General features: G+C 33.9%; 2 protein-coding genes across 2 annotated transcripts; both read left to right on the forward strand.

Annotated features, from left to right (window-relative positions):
* The first annotated feature begins 952 nt into the window (after nt 1-952).
* Nucleotides 953-6473, forward strand: LOC107492077 (phytyl ester synthase 1, chloroplastic). The gene is made up of 13 exons (XM_016113047.3): nt 953-1748; nt 2070-2121; nt 2281-2336; nt 2533-2691; nt 2769-2873; nt 3022-3128; nt 3411-3532; nt 3796-3904; nt 4371-4501; nt 4679-5048; nt 5197-5310; nt 5655-5740; nt 6031-6473. Exons 1-13 carry the CDS (start codon nt 1292-1294, stop codon nt 6335-6337), a joined length of 2175 nt encoding a protein of 724 aa, XP_015968533.1. The 5' UTR covers nt 953-1291; the 3' UTR covers nt 6338-6473.
* Nucleotides 6474-8637: 2164 nt separating this feature from the next.
* On the forward strand, nt 8638-12137 carry LOC107492078 (double-stranded RNA-binding protein 2). Its single transcript, XM_016113048.3, has 4 exons — nt 8638-8897; nt 9483-9730; nt 10318-10537; nt 10687-12137. The coding sequence occupies exons 2-4, from the start codon at nt 9485-9487 to the stop codon at nt 11799-11801; spliced, it is 1581 nt and encodes a 526-aa protein (XP_015968534.1). The 5' UTR covers nt 8638-8897; nt 9483-9484; the 3' UTR covers nt 11802-12137.
* Nucleotides 12138-12902: the final 765 nt, after the last annotated feature.

The raw sequence follows: 12902 nt of genomic DNA on the forward strand, positions 1-12902 counted from the left end.
AAAATATTATGTATTTATATATAATATATATCTTATATTTTAATATATATTTTATATTAATAAATAATAACTGATTTTAGTATATATTTGTGGATTTATTATTTAATGATTAAGATGTTAATATTAAATGCTTATGTTTGAATAAATTATCATGTTAATTAATAAACTAATAGAAATTTATATAACTAGTTAATTTAGATTGATCGAGCGGTTAGTTCACTAGTTTATTTAAGTAATTGTCAAGATTCGAATTATATTTTATGTTTAGAAATACACTTTTAAATAGAATTTTGATCCGCGATAAATTAGATATTAATTTGTTAAAAAAATATCCTAAAAAATAAAAAACTAAATACATAATCAATTAAAAGAAGAATTCCGCTAGATAACTAACACCCAATTAGCCAACCATGACTTATCATTAATTGTTAACCCTAATTTTTCAAAAACAACTGCAAAGAGACTAGTAAAATTTGTGACTTATAGTTACTAATTAATTATCATTAATATTTTTAATAGTATAAAATTATTTATTTTTTTTACTAATTAAATCTTAATCAAATTTTAATAAAAACATTAATTTACTAGTATTTTCAATAGGATCAAAATTATCTATTAAATTATTTACCCCACACCTGCATTCTAAAATGCCTATAAAACAGTATAGAATTGAATCACTATTTAAACCACCATTTTTCTATAAATTTTTTTTTCTATTATCATTAAAATACAATAAATAAATAGTCATTTAAAAAAATTATTAAACATAAATATAAAATATTCAAAATATTCTATCATATTTTTTTATTAATATATATAAATCCAATCAGCAGGGTTGGTAGGTAGGAATAAGACTTTCTCTTTTTCAAATTGTCATTAAAAAACTATACATTATTATTATTATTAATTATATTATATTATATTAACCAATAAGCATTAGATAGAAGAATATTGTGCGCATGTACTATTCGTGTGTTTAGCGGCATGTTAGCTTGTATCTCTCATCCTCTGTTCTGTTTCTTCCGTTAGTGTTCCGAACACCAAACATGTGACTCTGACGGTTTCATTTTCAGACATCGGTTTTAAGGATTTTAGCACAATAATCATAGCAAGTTTCGTGTGGTGCTTCTACAGTCTCACTTGAATGAAAACTGAAAAGCCAACAACAACAACCACCAAAAAAGAAAACAAAAAGTAACCATAATAAAAAAGGTGAACTCTTTTCTCGTCTTCAATTTCCTCAAAAGCCTTGTGTGAGTTGAAGAGTGAAGGTTCATTTCAACTTTTTGCCATGGCTTCTACTTCTATAATGAGTTTTGGGGTGTCACCCTTTTCTGCAATGAGGCCTCGTTTTCGAGTTCAAGCTCAGAACTTGGACGGTCCAGTAATCCCCACCAACACAGTATTGCCATCTGAATCAGATTCAGCAGTGACTGCAATAAATGGAGTTTCTTCTTCTTCCTCACTTGTTCTTGATACAAAGCATGAAAAAAATGATTCCTTTATTGTTGAGAAGAACAAGGAAAATGGGAAGTTGATAGTTGAAGAGAAGAGGAAGGGCAATGATGCAGATGATGCTATGGTTTTGGAACCCCTTTGGGATGATGGGTATGGTACTCAAACAGTGGAAGATTACTTTGCAGCAGCAAAAGAGATTATCAATGGTGATGGTGGCCCACCAAGGTGGTTTTGCCCAGTTGAGTGTGGTTCTCCTTTGAAAAACTCTCCCACTCTTCTCTTTCTACCCGGTATAACAATTTCTACTATTCACTCCTGTATATTTCAATTTGTCTAGACTACTCTAGGGTTGGCACTTTTTTATTCCTCAAAATTCTTCATGATTTTCTTTGGTGTTAGTTGGATTCAATTTCCAATTATGTTGGCTACTTGTTTGTAATGCTGCATATTGAATGCCAACTCCAACACTGAGTTGGTCTAGTCCCTTCCTTGCAATGTGAAGCTTAAGCCACAAGGAAGGTAATGAGAGGGGAAATAATGAACCCGAGCCGGGTTAGTTGGTTGATGAAACATGTATGCAGTGTTAAAGTTCTTGAGTTTTATTTTTGCAGGGTTGGATGGTACAGGATTTGGCCTCACTTTGCACCACAAAGCTCTTGGGAAGTATGTTGTGCTATATGCATATTTTAATAACTAATATAAACAAGTACTCTAGGAATGGCATTTTAGAACATGTCATAATCTGCGAGATTTGAGTTAGCACTTTTCTTGTAATTTTATTTTGTGTTCTACTTTCTCACCCATTTTGTTTCTGGATTTCAGGGCTTTTGAAGTTCGTTGCTTGCACATTCCTGTTCTTGATAGAACACCGTTTGAAGGTAGTTTCGTATACTATTGTGTTGTAGTTTATGCTTTTAACTGATACCAACTCCTGGTTGATAATTGTTTCTAGAAAGTTAAGAGATATTTTGTTCACGCCTTCAAATTATCTATGGGATTTGGATTTCTATTTCTTGTTAGGTTGGTATTTCGTCCTTAACTTTGTTTTTTCTTCCGTATTTAAATTTTATGAAGGACTGGTGAAACTTGTTGAAGAAGCTATTAAGGTTGAGTATGCTTTGGCTCCGAATAAACCGATATATCTGGTAGGTGATTCCTTTGGCGGATGCCTAGCACTCGCTGTTGCTGCACGCAATCCAACAATCGACCTGGTTCTGATATTAGTCAATCCAGGTACACTGATTAGTGCTGTATTCGAAATTGTCATTATTCGTGATAATAAAATCTGACAGTACATTTTTTCAACCCAGCTACATCCTTTGGCAGATCCCAGTTGCAACCTTTGTTTCCTATCTTGGAAGCTTTGCCCAATGAACTGCATGTTACCGTTCCCTTTCTTCTTAGTTTCGTTATGGGTAAGTAATCTGTTTTCTCATGACACTACTTTTACATTACATTTTGTTCATGGAACTAGTGAGTTTATTTTCAAATGTATTGAATGGTTCTTGTGCTATCGAAAATTTTTCATTGTTGATACAATGCTATGTAATTTCATGAGATCAGGCGAGCCAATGAAGATGGCATCAGTCAGTATCGAAAACAGTCTTCCACCTGCAAAGAAACTAGAACAATTATCATCCAATCTAACTGCATTGCTGCCATGTCTTCCTGTAAGAAAACTTCAATATTCTGTTCTTGTCACCCTTCTGTTTAGGATTTTATATTGTTTCTAATTGCATTAGTTGACTAGAATGACAAACTTGTAGCATGGATTTCAACTCCTAAATTTCCAATTACAAACTTGTGAAAGGTTTTTTACCTAGTAGTATGTTCTGTCTTTTTCCTCTATCCTTCTCCCTTAATCTCTATATCTCGAATTTTTATCACGTATGCGGTGCTGAATTATATTGAGTTGCCTATCAATATTATAATTCGTCCTATATTTTTTTCAGGAGTTGGCTAATATTATGCCAAAGGAAACTCTTATTTGGAAGCTTAAGCTTATTAAAACAGCAGCTGCCTATGCCAACTCACGTCTCCATGCGGTTAAAGCTGAAGTACTCGTGCTTGCTAGGTTCTTACTCTCTAGATTTTATGTCTCCTATGATTTATGGGGTGTCTATATGTGTTTGTTTTCTGTGATCTCTTCTTCAAAATGCATGGTTTTTGGGTTGTAGCAGTAACTGAATCAATAATGTTCTGTTTTAGAACTTAGGAATTTATACATTCTTTTCTGTGAGGTGTGTGATCATCAGTTCATGTAACATGTATAATGTGCTTTCAAATTTGTGTAAATTGGTTGCTAAAAAGTTAGATTGATAAAAAATTTTATTCTAGTGGCAAAGATAACATGCTTCCCAGTAAAGATGAAGCTCAAAGACTAGCACGTTCGATACAAAATTGCAGAGTCCGTAATTTTAAGGACAGCGGACACACCCTTCTATTGGTATGTGAATGAACAGATATTCCTGCAACTATCATCATAAATTTCAAAGGCTATTGTAGAAACTTCCCTGTGGCTTCTGGTTAAAATGTTCTATTATGCTTTGCATTTTAGGATTAACTCATTAGCTGTTATAACAAACTTTTGTTTTTTTGTTTTTATATTTATTACTGCTTATGTAGTTCTCTTGTGATAGAAGCTCTATATGAGTAAGAGTCTTCTTTCTAATTCTCAATGAAGTGACCATTCAACTTATAATAATTGACAAAAGCTGAAGACTGATCTTTCTAGTAAATTGCTCTCTTTAGAAGCTAAAACCTGAATTCATTTTTTTATTTTGATTATTTTACAAAATGTATGCGAACTCAAAATCACATGTTCAAGCCGTGGAATCAGCCTTATGTTAACGCAGGATGCTTGTGCACCGCACTCGTAGTTAATTAATTGTTCATTGTTCATGGTGATACAGGAAGATGGCATTGGTTTGTTGACAATCATCAGGGGAACTTGCATGTACCGCCTTTCAAGAAGACATGATTTGGTCAGGGATTACATTCCCATCAGTATGAATGAATTCAAAACTGCAATGGATATAGTTGGGTAATTTTCTTTTAGCAATTAATCAAGTATTATGCTCACCATGTATTGTTGCTAGAAATGTATTAGTAGTTAAAGTATAATTGTTTGTGCTTTACTTTCATATTCTTCTTTAAGAATTTAAGTTGTACCTTTGTTCCCAAGTAAATGAGAACAACAACAAAATAACTGTTGTTGCAGATTGTTGCGCTTTCTTACCGGTTCTGTCGTGTTCTCAACATTGGAGGATGGAAAGATTGTGCAAGGTCTTGATGGTGTTCCGGTCGAGGGTCCTGTCATATATGTTGGTTATCATATGTTGCTTGGAGTAGATCTTCCCTCACTTGTGGAAGAATTTATAACTCAGAAGGGTATCGTGCTTCGAGGAATATCCCATCCTGAGCTTTTTGAAGGAAGAAGGGAGAATGCTTCTTCTGAGTTTGGTGTATTTGATTGGATGAAGATATTTGGTTCAGTGCCTGTTTCAGGAAGCTATCTTTTCAAATTACTTAAGAACAATTCACATATTCTTCTATATCCTGGTGGTCAACGCGAGGCTCTGCATTATAAGGTTCATCAAGTTTCCAAAATTGTACTCTAAAGGAATCCATGAAGTTGATGTGCATACAGTAGTTAAATATTTTTGTACTTTTGTGACATCAAAACATGCTTGTCAAAGTTTGAGGGCAGCTCTGATTGTGTTCCCATTTGTTGTTTAGGGGGAAGAGTACAAGGTAATTTGGCCGGATCATCCAGAGTTTGTGCGTATGGCGGCGCGATTTGGCGCTACAATCGTGCCATTTGGTACTGTGGGCGAAGATGATATAGCTGATGTAGGTTTCTTCTTTTTCTATAATGATTTCTTTACTCCCTTTTTTTAGTATTATTTTTTGATTAATGTTGCTATGCTCAATACTACTTAAGCCTTGGAGGGATTTTTGGCCTTCATAATCACTGAAACAACAATTATAAACACTTTAAGAATGTGATCAACACAAAATTACAGTAATTTGAGAATCAGCCTAGTTAGCCAGTGCAATTTGAGGAGAACTTCACTATCTTCAGCTCTTTTTTAACTATTTGTTTTTCATAAGAAAATATCTGCTATATTTCCTTTCTTTTTGCTTGCAAACCTGGAACATGATGAATTAATTGGGCTCACATCTTGATTTTACAGATAGTTCTTGACTTCAATGACTTAGCAAAGATCCCTTATTTCATAGAATATGTCAGAGAATTGCAGCGAGGCTCGGTTAAGTTCAGGTAATTACTCTCCATCTTAAAATTCAGGCTGCTTGATTGTGTTTTTAAATATCCCATGATTGAATATGTATATTTAGGTGAAAACTCAGGTGCAGTCAACTTCACGTGAATTTGATAGTTGAGAACCGTTAAATGATTTGAATGATTTGACTAAATTTTCATCTAACGACTCTCAATTATCAACTTCACGTGAAGTTGACTGCACCTGAGTTTCCACTGTATATTTAATATAGTTAATAGTTAATATGTCAAAGTTGTGGAGTTGTTAATAACAATCAAACAATTTTCAGAGATGAGATAAGTGGTGAGGTAGCAAGCAGAGATATAGCTCCACCATTGATTCTTCCAAAATTGCCTGGAAGATTCTACTATCTATTTGGGAAGCCAATAAGCACAAAAGGGATGGAGAACATGCTTAAAGACAGAGAAGCTGCCAACAAACTATACCTTAAAATTAAGTCAGAAGTTGAGAACAATATGGGTTACTTGCTCAAGAAAAGGCAGGAGGATCCGTACAGGAATTTCATTGATAGGAGGTTATATCAGACACTTTACCCTCGCTCTGAATCTGATCAAACTCCAACATTCAAGATTTGAATGAGAAATGCTTCATGTGCTACACTATTCTTGCTCTTAGTGTATTCATAATAATTATTTGGAAGCTCATTATTATGTACATGCATGATGATCATATTTATAATAGTGAAATAAAAGAAAATTATGCTTTCTTTGACGTTTAAACCTTGAGTTTTGATGCATTTAGAGGCATACAATTCTGGTATACTACAGTTAATTGAAACAAAGTTAAGAGCTAGCATGCTCATTGCACCACTTTAATCAAAGCTAATATGAGTGGTCTAATGATTTGAGAGATTAGGATAATATGGATGTCATTAAAGATGTAAACTCAATATATGAAACATAATCTCCTTGATATTAGTACAACAGAAGAAATGATTCACCTAAGTATTTATGGACGTGATTAAAACCATTCTCCGCAATTATTTTACATGAAGACCTCAGTATTTGAGTGGTGAATATTATTTTTAACAAATTTTATGAAAGTAGAAATAACAAAATGTGGCTAGGTCTTATTGAGCATAGTAATATACATGTGTTATGTAAAAAAGATATTGAATATGTAATGATTCTTTGATTGTGAATTCTTTTAGTAGGTGTGGTGCGTTTAGTTGATTGACACTAAAAATTTTTGAATTTTCTCAAATATAACAAAATAATATTGAGAGTTGGGCAGAAGTTGATAATAAAAAAGATGAGCTACAAAAATTGTAGACGAAAGATTCTTTGTGGTTATTTAAAATATTTAGCTAAAAAAAATAAAGGATATTCCAAAATAAAGAGTAATTATTCAAAAGTTAATTATGAACTATAAAAAGTGGAGTAGTTTAAATTTTTTTGTTGTTGATAAATACTAGATATCACAGTGAATTAAGTTTATTTTTTTTGTTTTGCTGTTTTTCTTTCTCTTCTTGCTTCATCCTTGTTAAAAAAAAAGAAATAACAAAATATCAATTTGTTTTAATATGTCCGATTTGATTATAAATATTTTACTTCTTTAAGTTAAATCTTTTTATTTTTAAGTGTTTTAAGGATTTTTTTTTTTTCTAAAATTAAGAATAAGATTCCAATTCGAAATTTTTAAGTAAGAATGAAGAGCGAATTTTAACCAAATTTAAAGAGCGAATTAAATTTAATTGTATTAAATGACATTAATAACCAACAATTAGTTCTCTAAATTACACGATTAAACAATTAATTTTGTTTTAATTAGCATCTTTGACTACAAAAGATTAGACTTGATTCAATACATTATTTCCATATTAACACACTGCCAAGTAGCAATGTCAACACTCAACACACTTACAAACCCCCGCCATAGTTGGTTATGCTGTGCAAAACTCCGGAATCAGCACCTTTCATGTATCATCACTTGCTCACACTCACTTGTTGCTCTTTCTTCTCACTATTCCCAATGCCACCAACAGTTCCAAAGTGAAACTCATCCCAAGAACTGAAATTGACCCATTCCTCTTCCCCAAGAACCTTTTCCTCCTTGAAACACACAACAAACAGCCTTGTACAACTCTCAAGTATTTTTTTTATTAATAATAGATTATAGATGACATAATAAATTAATAATAAGTAAATGTTAATTAATATTTTCTTAAAATTAGAAAACAGTACTAAATGTCTAAATTAGAAGAGACACTTAAATACTTAATATAAAATAGAAGAAATAATAAATAAATAGAATAATTTGAACCAGATAATATTCAATTTGATACCTAAATTTACGTAGGAGTCTCAATTTAGTTCATAAAGTTTCAATTGCCTTTATTTAGTTTTCAAATTTTACGAATACGACTCATGTTAGTCTTTAAAATAATTTTTAATATATAGACGTTAATAAAATACTGTTATGAACAGGTAAATGTCATGCTAGACTCTATAAAATAATGTCGTTTTGATTTTAACACTTAAATAATCCAAAAACAACATTATAAGTGGTGTTTAATAAAACTTTAACGAACAAAATAAGTGATACAACGTCATTTTTGATTATTTATTTCAATGTTTTATTAAGGTTTTTGTACTAAAAACTACCTCAGAGACTAATATAAGACACGTTTATAAAATTTAAGAACTAAATAATAGTAATTAAAATTTAAAAAACTAAATTAAAAATTCACGTACCAGTTCAGGACCAAATTGAATATTAACAGTTGATTAATGCGACAATACCTTACTATTTTGTGAAGAATAAAATAATTAGACATGTGATGTGAGTGATGCAATAAACGGCAGCGTATTGGGGTGTTTTGTTTACGCTTTCACTTTTTAGTTTTAAGCTTTAACCTCTGAAAGGCAAAGCTAAGAAGTAAGAAGCAATGAAAGTCATTGTCAGTCAGATTAGAAGCACAAAAAACACAAAACCATAAAAATTACAGCTTGTTTTTGTTTCCCTTTGCAGAAAACGTGAACTATGCAAATTTCTAGTTCCTAGCTCATAGCTAGCTTTCCCTCACAATTTTCCATTTTTTCCAATCAGAACTAACTTGTCCAATTTCAAATTTCGAATTTCACTCTCCACCATCCAGATCCTCTCGTTCTACGCTCGTAGACTTGTTTCAGAAAGGTCTGAATTCCATGTTTCATGCTTTCTTGCTTGTCTATTAGGATTAGGATTCCTTCGCTTTCATCATTCATCAATGCAATTTCTGAGCTTTTTCTTTCTGTAACTAATTTGCATGAATGGGGCTTCACTGATTGTGCTCGGTTATTATTGGATGGTACCAATAATGGGGGTTTGTTTGGGTAAATGATGAATACATAGGTGTATGTATTAATAATCTCTGTTTAATTCTTGAGCTGCTTCGGTTGCAGCTACTTCATTTTTGGGAGGGGGTATTTTTGGAGTTTCTTTGTGAGAGTGGATTTTATCAAAATTCTAGCGAGATGAATTCAACTTGAATTTCACCAAAGAATGATTTGTTATGTAGTTATATTTATTATTATATTCAACTCATCACTCCTGTTTTGAACATTGCTCTAGGTTCCGTTAGTTTTGCAGACTTGGTCAGTTCATATGTTTACATGGGGTGGATGAAGAATCTGCTTGTTCTTTAGTGTAACCGTGGACATTTTGGAGAATATGATTTATTTTTATCTAACACAAAGGTCAATGGAATTCCTCTTTTGAAGTATGTTCATTTCTATGCAGGCATGTATAAGAACCGGTTGCAAGAATTGGCTCAAAGAAGCTGTTTTAATTTGCCAGCCTATTCATGCATCCGAGAAGGGCCTGATCATGCTCCTCGTTTCAAGGCAACCGTCAGCTTCAATGGAGAGACATTTGAAAGCCCTACATTCTGCTCTACCTTAAGACAGGCAGAGCATGCAGCGGCTGAGGTCGCTCTTAACACTTTTGCAAAAAGGGGCCCCTCTAGAGCTTTGGCTGCTAGGGTTCTGGTGAGCAGTTGTGATATTTGTATCATTCTGTCTCCCTTTTTGCTGGATTTCATTTATGCATTTCTCTTTATTGATTTGCTTAATATATCAATTGTATAGTTGCTTATCTATTGCCATTCAGTGGGTAATGCATAGGAGTGTGAAAGCAAATGATAATAAAGCCCATTAGGTGGTTTGGACATGTGGAAAAAGATTGTTAGAGTATCCTATGAGAAAGGTGGACTATAGAACAGTGGTTTGTGGTAGAGAAAGACTTAAAAAGACTGTAAGTGAGATTTCTGTGTGAACGATCTCACAATAGACATGATACATGATTGGGCGTATTAATGTCATTCGAGATAAAAGAATACCCCCCCCCCTTTCTCTTCTTTTTTCACGTTAATATAAGAAATCCTGGATATTTGTTTGTGGCATATGGTTTGCTTCTCTCTTCAGTCTTTATTTTCCTTTTTCCCCTTCTCTTTCCAGTGGGGTAGAAGAGAAGAGATCTGGAGTGGCAAACGTTGAAGTTGTTATATTACAATGTAGAAGGGTCTTTATTATTTAAAAGGTTATCATCTATACTTTTGTTATTTGGATATTGACAGGATGAAACTGGAGTGTACAAGAATTTGTTGCAGGAAACTGCTCATAGAGCAGGACTAAATCTTCCTGTGTATACTACCATTCGATCTGGACCAGGCCATGTTCCTTCCTTCTCATGCACAGTTGAGATTGCAGGAATGTATTTTGTTGGAGATCCAGCTAGGACCAAGAAACAGGCTCAGAAAAATGCTGCTATGGCTGCTTGGTCTGCATTGAGAAAACGTGAGCACTTGTGGCTGTGATTATATCTTTCTTACATTTACTTTCCCAGTTTCAATCCTGCACCTAAACCAACCAGTCTTCTTTCCAATATTCTGTATTTCCCTTCAGGACCTGACTTTGTATTCCATTTGTTTTAAATTTCTGTCTAGTATCAGAGCATCATTTATCTTCTTCGGCTTCATCCTTATGTCCTTCGGGGTCTAAAGGCAATGAAGAACAGGAACAAGTTGTAATCGCTCGGGTTCTAGCAAGTTTACATCCATCCGAGGCAAGACCCCTTTTAGAAAGTGTCAATCAACATAGATGGCAAAAGTCAACGACAACAACATCCTTCATGTCAACACAGCCGATTCCGGCCATATATCCTCTGCAATGGCAGCACTGTGGAATATCTGGTTTCTCCCCTGAAGTGGCGCTGTATCATTTTTGGCAGCAAGAACAAATTATGCAGCAGCAAAATCGCCTGTTGGCACTAACCATTCAGCAAGCTATTCCATCTGCTCCACCGATTTATCCTATGATGCACTCTGTGCTTCAGCCAGAGCACTGTGTTTATTTTCCGGCTAGAGAACTAGCATCAGTTCACGGTGGACCGAAGTTCCCTATTGCTACATCAAGGCCTTCATTTTACTTATCAAATCAAATTGTTCCCGAATTAAGCAGAGGCAGGTCAACGGTAACCATTAGAGAGATACAAGAGGAAAAAGCAGAGGATCCCCCGGCTTGCGACTCGACTACCGAGGCCAGAGTTCTAACACTACCTTCAGATGATGAAAGACTGAAGCACGGTGGCTCTGAAAGTGGAAGCAGAAATGCTGAGCTTGGAGGTGAACAAAATGGGAATTCAGAATGGACTTCTCATAGGAGCATGGGCACTGTTCACAGACCAGTTAATATTAACAATTCCTATCTCAGGGCACATTCTGAAGCAAGTTCCAACAGAAGTTTCAGACCCCAAGGAACTGCTTCTTCCATGGTGAGAACAGTCGGTCCTACTTCATCGGCGGGGTTCAGACCACAACACAGGGAGGTACCTCTGGCTTCAAGGATGAGAACTGGTGTCCCAACAGGAATGCTAAGAGGGACTACTCCTCGGTTCATGGCGCCACCTGTGAGGATCAGATCAGTAGTTCCAGTTTGCTCAGCTCCTCCTCCAAGGAGATCCGTATCAGAGGATTCCAGAGTCGAAGAAACAGATGATCTGAAACTCCAAGACCAAGAAGTCTCGAGAACAAACTCTGATCTTGGCAATCTTAGAATATGAGTAATATACTAATATATACATACTAAGGATAGATATTTAGTCGAAAAAAAATGCAAGGTTTGTGCCAGATAATATGGTGCTTTTTGGATTAAAGAAAAAGGTTGGCATCTCTTTGATGATATTAATTATGCCAAGTTAGAAATACATGTGTGATCTGTTGTCATAAAAATTATTGAATCTGAAGGGTGGAGTAGAAGAAATACTTGCGTATTCTTCATCGAAGTAGGAAAATCCGCCGGTTAATTATAAATTGGGGCTTTGTTACTTAAATAAAATAAAGGAGATTCAATGCTACATGAATCTCCTAAATAAATTTTCATGAATCTCTTAAATAAATTTTCTGTTACGTGAATTTTCTTTTCTTATATTTAATAAATCGTCTTAGGCAATTAAGATTTAGGTTAATTAGTAAAAGACGATACCTAGAACGATTTATGCCTTCTTTTCAATTTCAAAGATAAAGCATTAAAGCAAAGGATAACTTTAAGGTACAACCAAAAATAATCTAAAGAAATAGCAGTAAATTGGAAAGGACTTTACAAAGTCACCAAAGTCTTAGAAAAGGGTTATTATAAAGTGTTCAACTTAAAAGGGAACGAGCTCCCGAAGTCGTGGCACGCATGTAACTTAAAAATGTATTACAGTTAGAAATACGTACCTTGCTCTTTGACATACTCTTTTTTCCGACTTCATGATTTTTTTTTCAAAAAGGATTTTCCTAAAGAGAGTTTTAATGAGGCATCACAGCAAGGGCTAGAGATTATAAGAAAATCTTTAGCAGCAAACTTATGTAAATCCCTTTTTTCTTATCAATAATAAGATATTTCTTCTACCAAATTTTCTATTCTCAAATGCATTAATTTAAGCTTGAAAAATCACAAAAATCGCTGACCAACCATATATCGATAAGATGAAACGACGAGATACAAATTAATGTAAGAAGTTGTGTAAGCAATTCGTAAATCAACCCCAAAAATAAATCGGAACAAAAACGAAATGTAAAAGTAACTTGGCAAAAGTCTAATTATACGAAGTCGAAACTTACAAAGAAAAACATAATATTTGTATATGAAAGGTCCAGAAAGGACCGATCTACTTAGC

This window comes from Arachis duranensis, chromosome 6 (genome assembly GCF_000817695.3).
Source record: "Arachis duranensis cultivar V14167 chromosome 6, aradu.V14167.gnm2.J7QH, whole genome shotgun sequence".
Taxonomy (NCBI): domain Eukaryota; kingdom Viridiplantae; phylum Streptophyta; class Magnoliopsida; order Fabales; family Fabaceae; genus Arachis; species Arachis duranensis.